This window comes from Boleophthalmus pectinirostris, unplaced genomic scaffold (genome assembly GCF_026225935.1).
Source record: "Boleophthalmus pectinirostris isolate CB_2022bp ecotype Guang Dong unplaced genomic scaffold, ASM2622593v1 HiC_scaffold_4, whole genome shotgun sequence".
NCBI lineage: Eukaryota > Metazoa > Chordata > Actinopteri > Gobiiformes > Gobiidae > Boleophthalmus > Boleophthalmus pectinirostris.
The window spans coordinates 439,076-456,263 of record NW_026571353.1 but is presented as its reverse complement, the minus strand read 5'-3'; the positions used below and the strand labels follow the sequence as shown (position 1 = coordinate 456,263).

The following is a 17,188-nucleotide window of genomic DNA, read 5'->3' as shown; positions in this document are numbered from 1 at the left end:
CCCCACAGCTGTTAAGACCGAAAGGACGCGCTCTGGGCTGCGGAGCCCCAACCTCAACTCCGCCTCCTCTTCTTCCTCCGCCTCCTCCTCCTCCTCCTCCTCACCGCCTCCGCGCTCTCGGCACCTGTCCTGGTTGATTCTTTCCAAAGGTTCCTAGCCCCGGGCCTTGCTCCTCTTGCTGCTGCGGACAGGGCGCCCTGATTGGATGGTTCTCGCGGAAAGTAAAACGAACCTAACGTGAGCTAATGTGTTGATGACGTAAGGTTAGAATAACGTGGTTAAAATGCTCTTCAGCTTTTTTTAATTCTTAAATTGTATTACTCGAGTATGAGCAACAAGAAGCTGTGCAAAATAGTATACAGCATAATCCCGCATGATGGAGGAAAAGGAGGCAAACAAAGACAAGCTCGAAAAATCAAAGAACTCAAACAAAAACAATAATATATTTTAATAATGACAAAAGGACAGAAGCTTCACTCAGCTGACAACAGGCAGCTCCAACAGGGCAAATATTGACACAAGGTGTGTGGAGGAACAAAAAACCTGCCCACGTCACATAACATCCATAGAGCCTCCTCCAACAATACACAAAAACACACCGGCCTCACATTATACAGCAGATTAAGAATGTGTCCAAATAAATAGCCAACCACAAACTGAGTGGAGAGAACTAAAGTAGACCAGCGATACCCAAAGTGTGGTCCATGGCTTCATATGGTGGTAGTTAAGTTTATTTTCATTAGTTAAATTTGTATTCATGTTTATGGCTACTTCAAATGGAGAACCTGTACTAAGAAGCTACTTTGGATATCACCAGGGTCAGGGTTAACCCCAAAGTCTTTTATAGTTTCAGGTTTTAATTTTAATGAGTTTATTGATGTTTTAGTGCTACATCAAGGTTTGGTTTAGTCTTTATTCATCTAAGCTTCGGTCTGATTTGTCCTCCTTTAGACCTGGTTTAGTCTGGTGGTACACTGAAAGCCTGACCATGAGGCGGTAGGTGAACCATCTCATGTGTAGTCCCGTGGGTGTCGGGGTGTGTGGGTCAGTCACTGTCGTACTCCTCGATGAGCAGCTCCTCTGGCTGCAGCAGGGCCTGTACTGTGCCAGGCTGGGTCTGGCTGTCCGGTAGGCTCTCCTGGCTGCCTGTAAGGTCTTCTTCACTCTTCCCCGCCTCTTCTCCTTCACTATCCTCTGGGAGCTGGCCCAGTTCTTTATCAGCTACAGTCTCCAGTTTTATCCTGAATAATGGGGAAATACAAGTTTGCAATCAACTGCCATAAAACCATTTGTATTATTAAAGTTTATTTAACATAAACTTTATTTAGACCACCATAACATATTTAGATCACCATGTAACCTTTTATTGTTTCAAAAATGCTATATTCCATAACTTGTTTTATTAGTTTCGGTTTCATTTTGACACTATGCGCTTCTCTCTTTGCTCCCCACACAGTCACCCCTGCAGAGCACTATAATACAATTGGCGTTCATTTCAATGAAACTACTGCATCTCATCAACTTTGTGAATTTGCAGTGTATATTTATGGAAAATGTCCATGGCGGTGCATTAGTGACGTAGGCTTGTGGGCTGAGCATTGAACAGAAACTTTCTGCTAAACGTAAGGAAGGTTTGAATAAAAAAACATGCCTGAAAACCTCTTCAGGCATGTTATTGATGAGATAAAGCTATAACATTGTAGAAAACTCAAAAAAGTTAATTTTGTGTGATACCACCACTTTAAATTGTGGGCGTAAACAGCGTGATGAAATATGATGTTTTGTGAAATCCAGTTTAAGCAGATAATTGTGGGAAAGACAGTAAGATTCCATAACCTATCGTCCTGCAATGTTGAATTGAGATGAGACCTGGAAAAGAGACTTCTCAAACTATTTCTTTGCCTGAATGTTCCACAGTATGGCATTAAACTTGTCCATCTCCATAAGACAAGGAAGTGACGACAACAGGCCAAGTTACAAGTCAGATTTGTGGAGCGGAGATAGCATGATATATTGCCAGATATATAACAATAAACAATAATACAATTATACAATGACATAACTCATTTATGTCACTGACTCAACAATGACGCAGGATGAGTGATATTTTAAGTAGACAGCATCATTAAAAGGCATGAGCCTCAACAATCAAATAGCCAAATTAACTGATAATAATTACCCCTACAAGTTACTTATTCAACTCTCTAAAACTCAAATCCTATCATATTACAACTAAAATCCCAAAACCTACCACTAGTGCAAAGAAAATGTACAGATGATAAATATGTTGTTGGACGTATCTTAACGGTCCCTTGTCTGCAGACTCTACACATATGATTGCTTTTTTTTAATCAGCTATGTTAAAGTGAAGGTAAAAACTGAAGGAGCTTCTATGTTTTTACTGTGTTAATCTGATAAATTGTGATATTTTATGAATAAAGTCATTCTTGGCATGTCTGAAAATCAATGTTCTTGTAACTTGTTTCTTCATTTTTTCAAATTTAAATATAAAAAAAATAGTATAAATGCAAGATGGATAAGCTTAATGACAAACTGTAGAACATCCTAAGTGAGGACATCTGTTTAGTATTTTTTTACTTTTTCAGTATGAGCCACATACATAGTCCCCCATGTGCAGTGCTTTTTTTGACATGCAGTTAATCTGTGTATGTAACCATAAGATGGAGATGTGGTGGAGATGTGGTGGAGATGTGGTGGAGATGTGGTGGAGATGTGGTGGAGATGTGGGTGGAGATGTGGGGGGAGATGTGGGGGGAGATGTGGGGGAGGATGTGGGGGAGATGTGCGGTGGGAGAACCTGTTGGGCCACCTCCTCAGAGACAGCTGCCCCACGTCCTGGATCAGGTCAATCTGAGCTGCAACACAATCACAGGTCATACATATACTGTCATGCTGGAATCTCAACACCTTCTGAGGTGAAACAGCATGTTTTCATTTTAATCTAAAAAGTGACATACTGTTGTTTAACCAGTTAAAGTTAAAAGATGTCAAATTGGGCTTCTGGAGAGGGGATAACTATACACACTAACTATATATATATATAAAAATACTGCAAAATAATAGGGATGAGACGAGACAGAGTTGCCACAAGATGAGATGAGTTACGAGACTGGGTCCACGAGAGCGGGACAGGAGTTTGACATTATAATAGAGAATTTATTAGTTCAGTTCATAATGTTGGTCTCAAATTTTGATTGACAGATATATTTGTTTTTTGTATTATGGTTAAAGGTTATTAAATTTCATAAATGTGACCGATCTGTATTCCTAGATATCAGGTAAACATGTTCAAATCAAATACAACTTTTACTGATAGCAACTGTAATGCAGATGTTTGATTTAAAGGTTTAATTTGTATTTTATGATTATCCAATCAGAAAGCCTAATGAGTCTCTCTCATTTGCAACTCAGTTATGGAATTCTGGAGGTTCTGCGCTTTCCCATGAGGCATGGCATGTTCATATACTGAGATAATTATGACCTTGTAATTTACTGCCTTTAATATAAGTGCCAGTGACAGATCGGTACCTTGGTTCCTCATGGGGCTGGAGAGCTTGGCCAGGTACGGCAGTAGCTCGGTCTGGAGGGCCACTGGAGTAAGGCAGAAGCTCTTGAAAAGGGTCTGGGCAGCCCGGCAGTTCCCCCGATACTGCACAATCACCGCGGCGGCAACAACAACAACAACAACAGGGAGTCAGACACTACAGAAGCCTCATCTCCTCACACAGCTCCTAGACCTTACGTTCTTCAGGACGTGTAGCCAGTGAGGTTTGTGCAGAGGCCTGAAGCCCACTGTGGCCTGCTGGGAGTTGCAGTGGAGGAGCCCCCTGGTGGCCACTGAGGAGCTGTAGTCAGACAGGACACTGCGGGTCTGAAACAAAAATACCTATAATATATTTTAAAAAACAGCCCACACTTCAGAAGCAAGCAACTGTTTAGACATTTTGGGAATTATTTTTAAATAAACAAATCTAGCAGAAAAAAATTTACTTCTAAGGGAGCATTCTAACAGGTGTCCAACAATGTTGCCAGTCGAAGCCAAAGCTAATCATGGCAATGTACAGTACAATTCCTATCCATTTAAGCTGGTCTTTTTAGCCCCAAACAGATTATATTGTGTATTGTTAGGCGTACCGTCCAGTTGGCTGAGAGCAGGTCAGCGTCTGATAGGTACTCGCTGGCCCTCTCCACACTTTCCATCTCACAGAAGAAATCCAAGTAGTTCTGGTGCAAGTATAGACTGAATATGTCTGAGGACATGTGAGAGCGTTCCACCACCATCTGCACATAGACACATGGGACAACAAACACCAAATCATTTCTTTATATTGCAGTTCACTGCACATACTGTATACTTCATTTTTAGATCAGTTCAAACTATTCAAACGTCTCTGCATTATTGTGTAGCGGCCCGGGCCTGTGCTGCTGGACTGGCAGACTGAGGTGGTGGTCCCTCTGTATAAGAAAGGGGACCGGAGGGTGTGTTCCAACTACAGGGGAATTACACTCCTCAGCCTCCCCGGTAAGGTCTATTACAGAGACTGAAGAGAAGAATTCGACCAACAGTCAACCTTCAGATTCAGGAGAAGCAGTGTGGTTTTTGCCCCGATCGTAGAACACTGGACCAGCTCTACACTCTCCATCAGGTCCTCGAGGGTCCATGGGAAGTTTGCCCAACCAGTCTACAAGAGCTTTGTGGATCTAGAGAAGGCAATGGACTGTTATTCGTCCCTTGTGGTGTCCTGTGGGGGGTGTGCAAGGGATATGGGGTTTAGGGCCCTTTGCTAAGGGCTGTCCGATCCCTGTACGACTGGAGCAGGAGCTGTGTTTGCATTGCCAGCACTACATCAGACCTGTTCTCAGTGCACGTTGGACTCCACCAGGTCTGTAAACTGCATTTATGGACAGAATTTCTAGGTGTAGTCAGGGGCCAGACAGGGTCTGGTTTGCGCAACACAGGATCTCATCTCTGTTGTTTACAGATAATGCTGTTCTGATTGCTCGGAGACTACAGGTTGAAACTAGATTTAGTTAAATCTGGTGTAATGCTTCTTTTATGAGATTAATGTGTTTACATATGGTCCCTGTTAAAATAAACCAGTAAACTAAACTATGCTCCATTGAACCAGGAGCTGCAGCATTCAGCATGCAGTTTGAGCCTGGTATGAAGCAGCTGGGTTGAAAATCAGCTCCTCTAAATCAGAGGCCATGGTTCTTGAGCGGAAAAAGGAGAGTCCCTGCCTCAAGTAAAGGAGTTCAAGTATCTCAGGGTCTTGTCCACTGGTGGGGGAAGAAGTGAGATTGACAATGTCTGCAGTGATGCAGTATATGACTCCACATACTCTGAGGTAAATGTTTAAATCAGACATTTTTTTTATCACTGCATTTATATAGCACCTTCAAGACACACACCGCGCTTTACAGTTCATTATTCATTCACTCCACTTTCAAGCCACTATTGTAGCCACAGCTGCCCTGGGGCTGCCAATCTGCACCATCGGCACTGGCGATCATCACCAACATTTACACACACTCCACTTTCATGCTAGGCAATGTAGGTGAAGTGTCTTGCCTAAGCAACAACAGTTTTGGTGACTGGAGCCCCACTGTGGCACCTGGAATTCCCAGTGGTCTCCCATCCAAGTACCAGGCCTGGCCCTGATTAGCTTCTGAGATCTTACGAGATCAGGGTTTGACAATCTGGTATGGCAACCATAGTCATTCATTGATATTAACGTTTAGTCACAATTACAAAAATCTTTGTACATGATATAAACATTGTTTGTCAACAAAGCTGAGCCAGTTATGCAATAAGAAGCAGAATGAGATTCAGAGTTACACATAAAACCAGACTGCAACGAACAAACATGCAAACATTTAAAGCTGTTCAGAAGTTCCGAATCGGAACACAAACATCAAGTGAAGTTGAAGGGCATTGATTTGCAGCTTAGTGATGGAGTTTCTTTCATGTTAACAGTTCCAGTAATGACATCCTCTTCCTCTTAGACTATGGACTCTATAGTCCTATATAGTCCATAGTCTAACTATATTAGACTATTATAGACTGTATATTCTAGAGACTATTCCTCTACACTGTGAATCCACCATAAAAACACTGCACTGACTGTGCTGTTTCAGTCAAGGGCTCAGTGTAAAGAGTACCACCCACCTCGGGGTCTTCCAGCAAGGGCTCTCTGTGGTGCTGGGACAGGTGAGGAGGCAGACTGCCCTCCTGCTGTGCTGCCATCACAGCTTTTGAGCCTTCAGGTATACCTCCTGTTACCAGTGACAACACAACACAACAACGTTAGCCATTCTTAACTGGGGGATTTATTTTATGCATTAAAAATAATTTTCAATTTCAATGAAACACACTAGATGGTATTTTGTAGGGCTGTGCACTTATTTACATTGTAATTGTGATAATATCACAAAAATCAAGTTACAAAAATTTAGCAACCTCTAATCACTAATCTGAAATGACAAGAATAAAGCATATTCATCTTTTATTTATTTGACCTTTATTTAACCAGGATAGTCCCACTGAGATCAAGAATCTCTTTCAGGGGAGTACACATACATTGTGTATACAAGTAGGCCTGTCACAACAACACATTTTGAAGTGTGATATATTGCTACAGAAAAACATCTTGATAAACGATAATGCTGAAATTACTTTACATCCCTGACACAATTCACTAAAAGCAGGATAATGCCAGTAAACCTTTTTAATCAAAGTGAATCTTCTTTTTATTTAAATGTGGTCAGCAATGCATAAATGGTACAATTAACATCTATGAGACTTTATAAACCAATGTGACTTATTATTTGACCCACTACAGCTCAAATATCATCATATAGGCTTAAAAAGTAAAAAAGTGCACTCGTCGCTTTCACTGTTGTTTCTGTCTGTTTCAGAGGGTCCACAGTTGCTTGTTTCTATGAAGATGAGATTGCTTGTTCCACAGCATTTAACTTGGCACTCACTGCCACTTGAGCTCTAGAAAGTTAAATGTCTTGGCACCTTTAAAGCCAACTTAAAAATATTTTTATTCCAGCAGTTCGGCAATTGTTGAACTGATCGGTTCATTGTATTTACAGTTAAAACTATTATGTGCATTATTACTTTGTCTTTTCTGTCTTATTATGGGGAGGTCTGTATATCTTTGGAACTGTAAAGCAGTTTGTAACAGTTGTTTTGAAAAGTGCCATAAAAAAAAAAAAAAAAAAAATTATTATTATATTATCTCCAATTAGATAAGCAATTTACAAGTCAGATCTGTGGAGAGGTGACACCACTCACATCAAGAATATTCTTGAATAATGCAAGTTAACTTTAATGAAAATCATCTCCATGGAGACAAAGCTCAAAAGTTAGAATTATACTAATAAACAAAAAAGACTGAGATCTCTCTGTATTATTGATTGATATCATCGTGGTCCCCACACCCTTTACATTACCGTGCAATCAGATTTGTTAATTTCCTCATTGGTCAGCTATCATTTACAAAAAAATTTAAATTTCTCTCACCTCAGATTAACAGAATTTAGCGCTTTGGAAAGTATTGAAAATGTGTGTATTCTGGATCCCAGGCAAGTATTTTTGTACTTTTCTTCTCAACTTTTTTCCCCACAAACTATCACTTCACCTATGTACCCATATGCATATGAATATTTAGCACAGGAACTATCCCATCAAACCAAGTAATAACTAGAAAAACATGTCATGCACATTGAGCATATGACCTGCCTTGAATGTCTCTGTGTGCATTAGTGTTAAATGTGTGGCTCACGTTTGCAGTGCAAGATCTTGCCCAGGGCTCTGAACAGGAAGAGTGAGGCGTCCTTCCCTCCGATGGCCTGCTCCTCTTCTTCTGCTCTTCGCCTGCTCTTTTTAGCGCGGTTTGGTTTGGATCGGCCTCTTCCAGAGGACATCCCAGAGGATTTCTCTTTAAAAGTTTTCAGGAGACTCTTTTCCAAAGATGTGTCTGATGTCAAAACAACAGAAAGCAAATTGTCTGAAATCAATGAGTTTCTAATGTTGAGGTCCAAAAGGCAGTGGGGTTAAATCAGGTTTATAAGATACAAGGAACAATTATTTCACAATCTTACAAGTTTAATAGCATAAATCAAGTTCAAAGAAAAGATGTCTGTTGGTCCTAGATAAGAAAACTAAACTTCATTTTATGGAATAAAATTGATGAAATGTACCCACATGTAAATGTACACACCAGCAAGTCTCTGCAGTCACATACAACCCCATATAAAGTAATGTTGCTCTGGTGTGACTTGGTTTAGAAGAGTCAGGGTTAGAAATGTATTTATTTATTTCAAACAAGGACAGTGCACAGAAGACATTCATCTCAGAGAAAAGATGCTCTGTGCCAGATTTAGCTACAAATTACTATCGATCTGGACCTTTGGGACTGCACCGAATATCAGCTAAGCTAATACTGTGTTGGAGTCTAGAAACTGATAATACTCTATACTGGCCCTGAACATCTCATATTAATTAAATTTGTAATCATTTTTGTGTAGACATTTCTGTAGATATGTAGACATGTGTGAATGAAACAAAAAGCTACTTCAGGTATGTTTTTGAGGAGGTAAGAACATTATAACATGGTTTAAAACTCACAAGAGTCAATTTTGTGTAATATAAAAGACCTTTAAAAAGACTCAAGCAGATCACTGACAAACACAAATGATTGAATCTGGATCTTGATTCAAAATGACGTGCAGAGAGATACCTGGGATACAGGAGAACTGCAGGCTGTTGATGGCACTGCGGATGTCCCCGGAGCAGCCCGTACACAGGCGCTCCAACAGGGCCCGGTCTGGGGAGGTGAGGCGGCCACAGCTCTGCTCAAACACACAGGACACACACACATGAAAACACACACACTGTTGGCACACGTGAGGCTAGACATGCCTGGCACAAGTCCACCCGTCCTCAGCCCACCTTGTCCACCTCCAGCGCTGAAACACGACTCAACACTTTCATCATGGTGGTTGGAGCCACGGGGTTAAAACTAGAACAGACAGAACAGTTAATACCAACAAACTGCTGATAATACAGGTCTTCTGTTATGCAAACATTGTCAAGAGGAACTATGGTGAATATTATGGTCAAGTATTGTAAAGATAAAACCACAAAAGATCCTGAGATGTAGTGCTGCACCTGATATGAGCAATGTGCAGCTCCTCCTGCAGCTCTCGGGGAAACAGGTGTCTGCTGCTGCTGTCTGCACTCACACTGTCTGACACAATGAAGACCAGAGGAACTCGACTGGTCTTCACAAAGCGCCTGGAACACAGTGCACGTCACAGCGAAACGTTCTCTCTGTACATGTACCAACACAGCACACCTCACAGCCACACAGCCCCTCTGTACATGTGCATACACCTCCAGCACAGCACACCTGTATACAAAAGGACCTTACCTCAGGGTGTCATGGAGGCTGCTGGGCTGTCTGTAGAACTGGTTGGGGAAATCCTACAACACATGTCATCACATACTTGAGATTACAGGTGCTGTCATCATGAGGTGGTCAATGTTTCCGGGTTTGACATTGATCGTAAGCACCGTTATTTATTGATTCATGGATATGATCCTATTTTACGTCAAATTAACTCTTGTGAGCTTTAAGCCATGTTACAATGTTCAATCCTGAAAAATATACATGGAGTTGTTTTGTTTTATTCACACATGTTTGAGTAACTTTTTATTATTTCTGTAAGATGCTCCAAAGCTCAAAAATACTCTCTTCTACCTTATGATGTCATGAAGAAATGCTATATTTTTTTTAAGTTATCAATTACCTTTTACCTTTTGTTCAGTAGAGAATAGCAATTCCAGAACTAAAATGATAGAAATCATTTTAATAAAAGGTATGTGGGGTTTATCAACACAGTGGAGCACTTCCTGTATTACCACATGGCATCATAACAGTTTTTCTGTTTGAGAAAAGACTTGAAGCCTAAATATGGAGGGTTTGTATATTATATATACATGCGTGAATGAAACTATGTATCTTCTGATAAGGAAACAATATTTTAACATAAATGAGAAAATAGCCTAATATGGACCCTTTAAAAACACTGGGTTTCATTCAAGATTTTTTTTAGATCATTCAGAAAAGGAGTGACTGGAATGATCTTGTGTGTATCAGTTAAAAACACAAATCAGTACAATTAATCACATGAATTAATAACTGATCATTATTTCTAACAATTACAACAATGAAATTACCAGAATTTTAACATTAATTCTGTAGTTCAGTCACATTTTTGTAAAGTTGCAGCAAGTTGGGGCCTTTTTAAAATGCGTTTTGTCCCACAACAGCTATATTGTATAAACAGCTCTTGAGCTCAAAATAAGTCCACTGTTTACAATCAGGAAGTGTGTGTTAGCAGGCTAGTTAATGCTTTGCTGTGAAGCATGCTTATAAACTCACTGCAGTGCATAATTAGGATGCTCGGAATGCAAGGTAAGTGAGGAATCATTTCAGACCAGCAATCATAGTCCATTCCTAGTTTTCTTCTTAATAGGTCCTACTGTACAAAACTGACTCTTGTGAGCTTTAAGCCCTGTTAGAGTGCTGTTACCTCATCAAAAACATACTCGGAGTTGTGTTTTGGTTCATTCACACATGTTTGAATAACCCTGCTGACATTTCCAAAGCTCAAAATGCTCTGTTCCACTTTATGATATCATGATTATAGATAGTTTAAGTTAGCAGCATCTACCCTTTACCTTTAGTTCAGTAGCATAAAGCAATTTCAGGGCTGAAATGATCCAAATGAGTATAAAGAAGGTGTAAGGGGTTTAAAAACACAGTGGAGCACTTCTTGTATCACCACATGATATCACAAGATTGAGGAGTTTGAGTGTTTTCTGTATGAGAGAAGAACTAAATATGCAAAATCTGTGTGCTAAACATGTGTGAATGAAACAAAACACAACTCAAAATTATAACAAATCAGAAAATAGCATAATACTGACCCTTTAATGGTCATACTGGGAAGCCCAATCATGTCACATCTCAGAAGCTCAGCAGGGCTGGGCCTGGTTAGTACTTGGATGGGATAACCACTGGGAATATCGGGTGCCACCGGGGGGTGCCAGTCATTAAAAAATAACTGTTGCTGTGTCCTAAGGCAAGGCACCTCACCCTCATTGCCTAGTATGAAAATGGTGTGTGTGTGAGTGATGGTGGTGGTTGGAGGGACTGAAGGGGCAGATAGGTAGCCTTGCTTCCATCTGTCTGCCCCAGGGCAGCTGTGGCTACAATAGTATCTTACCACCACTGGGTATGGAGTGAAGGAATAATGATCTGTAAAGCGTCTTTGAGTGTCCAGAAAAGCGCGGTATAAAACTGATGCATCATCCATTAAAATGCATCATTTTACAAGACAATGCGATGCACCTTCAGGTGAGTTTGCATGAGGGTAAATCTGTATGTAATATGTATGTAATAATGATTGTGATGATGACATAAGTACCTCGACCAGGATGACCTTCTTGAGAGAGGCTGCCCCTTCCCCACTCATCTGCAGACAGCTGTATTTGTTGGCCCTGAATAGAAAGTCCTGGAACTGCTGTAACTGAGAGCCCTGGAAGCCCGACAGACCATTCAGTTGCCAGTCTGCATCAGAACATACAAAGGATTATAGTGTGTGTACTCCAAGTCATATATCAACCAACTTCCATTTAGTTTTTCATCTAAGTATTTGATATTTTAAAACAGACCTATTCTGCGTATATTTTAGCCATGTTAAAGTTGTTTCCCTTCTCCTTCACCCTTTCAGAGTTGTATTTAAAGTGATTAGTGCATGTTTGAGTAATCTTTATTCTCCTGTATTCAAGACGTCTTGATCTGATCTACCCCTCTTTTCACTGTCACACCATATGCCCACACTCCATATTTACATTGCTCTCAATTGTATTTTCTTAATTGATGATGCACGTAGGATTTTTCAGTGTGCTGCTTAGTAATTTTCGTACATTATGTTTAAGAAAATTATTGTCATTTAAAATGTTCAAATTATAAGAGAATGATCTATGGGAGTCACTGACTGTATAAACAGGCCTCATGTGAAAGTTCAGAACCTCTACAATACCCTGCCTGAGCTGCAGAGGCTGCATTAGTACTGACTCATGTTTGGTGCAGGTGCTGGGGATTAGATCATTTTGATCAGAGGCATTTGAGGTTTGAACCAACTGGATTTCAGCATTGAACCAAAATGGGAGTCTCATGAGGTTCGTTCCATTTTCTGATCGTTATAATTTTTGTGTTGTTTTTTTTTCTTTGATGATTATCCAAACAACTTGGCCATTATGTGCAGTGTTTTTGAGCTAAGAATAAATCAGCATTACAATTGTTATCACTAAAAACTATATTTGATTTTCACATCTTTATGTGGGGGACACAGTTAGGTCAGGTTTGTGACATTTTAAATCAAAATCTTATATACAGTTCTTTTAAAGACAGACAGTTAAGAGCGCACCCTGCTGGCTGCTGTGCTCCATGTTCACTGGGTTGCTCCACTCCTGGATGCGGGCTCCTAGCTCTCTGGACAGGACCTGCACTGTGGCTGTTTTCCCACAGCCTGATGGACCAGTAACCAGTAGCACACCTCCCTGTGGACAGGACACTGCTATTAGGAGTAGTGAAGGGTGAGAGAAAGCATTTGGTTAAAAAATGAGTTGTTGAGTTGTTGTGGTGTGAGCTAGCCTGGCAGTCAGACTGGTTCCTATGCGTTTCATGCACCTCAAGCTCCACTTTACAGTTAGTGAAGGTCTGCATTTACACCCATATAAAGTGCTTTAATCGCTTTAATCCATATCTAAACTATGGCCTGGGGAGGCAAAGGTGGTCCTAAGACTTCTGGCTTCTAAGTGAACTGTCCCATACTACTTTAAGCAGTATTTCTTACTGCATGTTTCTAACAGTCTACCTTGATGAAACAAATATCCAATATTAGTGTGTCCTATGGTGGGTCTAAGCATGAACAAAGGTCTGGTGGCTCAGTCTGACCTGTTACAACTGAACATATTGACTTTGATCAGTCCTCTGCTTTGTCTGTGTTTAAATTTACAATTCTTGGTGAAAAAGTTTGGATACCCTACTGCTGAATCATTTAGCAATTTTACAAATATTAAAATATGAATGTAAAAATTGCATACATAAGTGAGGAGAGCACAGCGAGCAAAGCCGGACAAACATACCCTGGATGAGCTGAGATGCTCTGTCAGCCATTTCTCCACCTCTTCAATCTTCTTTTTGTGAACAGCCAACTCTGACTACAAGCAAAGGAGTTTATTTTAGGGATTCTTTAAACATTTACAATCAGAAAAAACAAACACACATTTTCAATTTCATTTTTCAAGTTGATTAAGGCCAGAATGTCCGAACCTTTCTCCTCTCAGGAGAGATTTGTAGTGGTGGGGGAAACCAGTGCACACAGAGTGAGAACATGCAAACGTCTATACTATACCTTGTTTTAATGCACACCATTATTTTTATTTGATCATAATTAGTATATTATTATAGTATAGCATATACAGTATTGTATATTATTCTTTGTTTCGTGTTGCACTGTAATGTCAAAGCAAGTTCCTAGGTTGTGAATTTTGTTCAGTGACAATGATAATAAAACTGATTTAAAAAGGTGAAAAAAAATCAACAACAGTGCACAGAAGACAGTAAACCTGTGTGTGGGGAGCATGGCAGTCCACCCAGGGCTCATCTTGGCACAGCACTGCCCCTTTGTCCTTCAGTCCCTTGTCCAGGCATGGAGCTGGGACAGCTCTCCTCCAGTCTGGCCTCTTGCTCTCCGCTCTGGAGCTCAGGGGGTGGAGCTTCTTGGGCTCACACACGGGGTCAGAGGTGAGGTCACAGAAGGAGGGGTCCACCCAGCGTGTCAGCTGTAAACACAAGACTAGAGCATGGAACATGTCTCTTGAGGAACATTATGACTTCTCTACACAGAAAGCTTTAAAAAACGACATAACATGATTTTGTCTGTCAACTACACTACCACACATACTAAAAAGAAACTCAAAATGACTCCTTTACATTTAACTGCTTTAACATTTTTTTTAAAATAGGCTTTTATCACTGATTTTGAACCTGATAAGTCTCAGCTGTGAAGTGAAAATGGTTTCAGACTTTTGACTGGTAGTGCAGTTATAATCTGTGACACCAATGCATTATTATTTTATATTTTGGACAATTTAATCGCAAAGTTAATCTAAAACCACTCAATAATAGAAACAAGTCAGCTGACTTCTGAAACGGCAGCAAAAGTCATTACAACCAAGAGCCACTCTGCTGGACCATGCAGACAGCGACACCTATGGATGCAGATGACAGAGAGCAACGGATGGGAAGCAACGGCGCCTTGAATACAAGAGAACAAAGATGACTAAAAGATGCAAAAATGACTTTAAGTACAACCTCAGAGGGTCAAAGAGAAGGGAAATGATTACAACATGAAAGCTCTGAAAAAAAGATAGTAGTGTAGTGTAGTGTGCAGCTTTTCTGGTGGAGGATCCAGCTGCTGCGTGTCTCCATGGAGATATTATTGTTTTCCTGAAAACATTCCACTGTATCGCATTAAGCTCATCTATCTTTCATGTATTCCCTCCACAGATCTGACTTGTAACTTGGCCTAATAACATGGTCTACTTCTCTTTCCCTCCCCCTCCACCAGAAAAGTGACATAGTGCAGCTTTAAACTGCAGCTGTGACAGACCTTAGTGGGAGCAGTGGTGGATCCTGTGCACTGCCTTTTCATCCTGGAACAAACAGATCAGAGCGGTACTGTCTTTGTTCAAATGCATCCAGACAATACAATACATGCCATTTGAGCAAAGTATTTTTTGGAGATAAACCTACTTCAGGGTTCTTGTGTCATTGGTATATATTTTCAGTATCAAGTTAGGTATGCACCGATCCAGATTTTTCTGTTCCGATATCAATGCTTACACTTTGTATACTATCTGCCGATAGCCGATATATATCAATTGATACTAGGGTTGAGACAGAAAATATGTTTGGGCCTACACTGTCCAGTAAATCATCTTAACTGACTGGATATTGGTTCAGTCAAAATGGGATTGACTGAATTGATATCCAATCAAAATGTTCAATATCGACACAGATATCAGTATCCAATATGAGTATCATATGAGTGCCTCCCTAGTTATTGTTTATCATTTATATTTTCTTCAGCAATACTGTAGATCTTCAAAACATGTTATGGTGACAGGACTAATGTGCAGTACTGTTTTTTATTTTGGACCTGGTTTAGACTTTGTTATTTTAGTCCAGTTCCTATTAGGTCCAGATGAAGACCAAGGAGCTCTGCAGTCTCAGTTTAAAGGTGTGATGTCGCACAGTGGGGCAAATAGGAGTGCAGCTGTTTTGAGTGGCCTACGTTGGACTACACTAGAGATGTACCTGCGGCCCTGGACCACGGCCTAAAATAGTCCCGTTATAAACCTGGCTTATATCCGATGGCTATTTTTTTGTGTTGCGCAGTGTCTTCCATGCACAGCATACTCCTATATTATGTAAATGTACTTCAAGCTTTAAACCATGTTCAGATTTTATTACATTATCATTGGAATGTGTTTTGTTTGATTCACACATGTTTGAGTAACACTTTATTATCAGTCTATCTACATCATGGAGTGGTAGTTTTCAAGTGAACAGCTCTTTTAACCTTTAGTTCAGTACAGACTGGCAAATCCAGGCCTGAAATCATCCCTAACCCAGATGATTTTAGTGAAGGTGTGTGGGGACTTGCACTTGTATTTATTTGTATTTTATTTGTATTTATTTTGACCTCCATTTGGTGTGCTGTTCTTCCTGGAGTCATTGACTTCTGCTGCATGTTTTTTGGCGTTGAGGGAAACCAGAGCACCAGGAGAACATGCAAACCACAAAAAAAGGCCTTAAAGATATCAGGAGGCAGGACCGAGCATAGGAGCAGTGAAATACACCTTCGTGTCCTCAGAATGTTCATAAGTCCAGAATGGAGACAACTGGAGGCAAAGTGAAGTAAACATAACACATGTCCAATAATGACTTCAGATCGAAACGGTAACGTCTTGAAGTCTTCTGCAACAATTGTGAATTTTGAGGGTTTTCATGTCAGTTTTTGCTTTTTTAATTCCACTGAATGGACAAATACCATTTGGGACCTAAAGAGTTTTCATTCCTCACATGTGTCCCTCACATACTGTACTGTTAAAAGCTCAAATACACATCTACATTCTGAGGGATGTTGGAACTGTCCAGTGCTGTCCACACGAGGACACTTCAGGCTCATATTTAGTCTTAGTGTTGGTGTAAGTTTAGTTTAGTCCAGAACTTGACCTGGTTTAGTCCTGGTTTAGACCTGGTTTAGACCTGGTTTAGACCTGGTTTAGACCTGGTTTAGACCTGGTATAGACCTGGTTTAGTCCTGGTATAGACCTGGTTTAGTCCTGGTATAGACCTGGTATAGACCTGGTTTAGTCCTGGTTTAGTCCTGGTATAGACCTGGTTTAGTCCTGGTTTAGTCCTGGTATAGACCTGGTATAGACCTGGTTTAGTCCTGGTTTAGTCCTGGTTTAGTCCTGGTATAGACCTGGTTTAGACCTGGTTTAGTCCTGGTTTAGTCCTGGTATAGTTTGGCAAACCTTCTAAACTAAAGTGGCTCCATAAAACGCCTTACCTCGCAGTCCACTCTTTTCTTCAAATTCCCAGGTAGGGATGTGGGCTTATAACAGCAGTGACTCGGTTAGTTACACCATGGACATTTTTAGATGAATTTTTTGCTCTACAAATGTGAAAAATGTTGTGGCGCAGCGTCAAAATCGAACTACAACTTTTAAACAGCCTCCTCTCTTCTTTACGGCAACAACCCACACATTTTACGGTCATAACCCACGCTTTACGGCTGCTCAGGCAGCTTCTCCACACGACTGTGGCAGAGCACGTCTTTGCATAGCTCAATAGCGCCACTATCCGGAAGCAACTGAAACCAGTTTATAAGCGACACTTAAAAGATTTTTCAGTACTTTTGGGATTAATAATTGCTATGGCAACAGTGGTAAAAATACTGTTATCACTCAGGGGATTGCTCAAAGGGTCCGTGCATGTCTGCTACGAAC

At 40.5% G+C, this 17,188-nt stretch overlaps 1 protein-coding gene across 4 annotated transcripts; it reads right to left on the bottom strand.

Annotated features, from left to right (window-relative positions):
* Window positions 1-424: 424 nt before the first annotated feature.
* On the bottom strand, window positions 425-16,927 carry rad17 (RAD17 checkpoint clamp loader component). Of its 4 annotated transcripts, none has more exons than XM_020938309.2 (17): window positions 16,750-16,927; window positions 14,782-14,824; window positions 13,736-13,951; window positions 13,253-13,327; window positions 12,532-12,664; window positions 11,527-11,669; window positions 9,465-9,517; window positions 9,203-9,328; window positions 8,984-9,053; window positions 8,772-8,883; window positions 7,815-8,009; window positions 6,191-6,297; window positions 4,156-4,302; window positions 3,764-3,907; window positions 3,550-3,670; window positions 2,819-2,876; window positions 425-1,241 (listed from the first exon to the last, which is right to left on the bottom strand). In XM_020938309.2, exons 2-17 carry the CDS (start codon window positions 14,821-14,823, stop codon window positions 1,046-1,048), a joined length of 1,938 nt encoding a protein of 645 aa, XP_020793968.1. In that variant the 5' UTR covers window position 14,824; window positions 16,750-16,927; the 3' UTR covers window positions 425-1,045. The 4 variants fall into 4 exon arrangements, with proteins under 4 accessions (XP_020793968.1, XP_020793969.1, XP_020793970.1 ...); XM_020938310.2 differs by having other exon boundaries at window positions 2,831-2,876; XM_020938311.2 differs by having other exon boundaries at window positions 3,764-3,892.
* Between the last annotated feature and the right edge of the window lie 261 nt (window positions 16,928-17,188).

What these genes read in the sequence shown, in the direction of transcription:
- rad17 (XM_020938309.2), bottom strand. Translation starts at nt 14,823, where the DNA reads ATGAAAAGGCAGTGCACAGGATCCACCACTGCTCCCACTAAG. An exon ending in CTGCACATTGCTCATATCAG is followed by an intron (nt 9,054 to 9,202) that starts GTGCAGCACTAC and finishes TGTCTGTTCTAG; the next exon opens with TTTTAACCCCGTGGCTCCAA. An exon ending in CAGCCCCATGAGGAACCAAG is followed by an intron (nt 2,877 to 3,549) that starts GTACCGATCTGT and finishes ATTGTGTTGCAG; the next exon opens with CTCAGATTGACCTGATCCAG.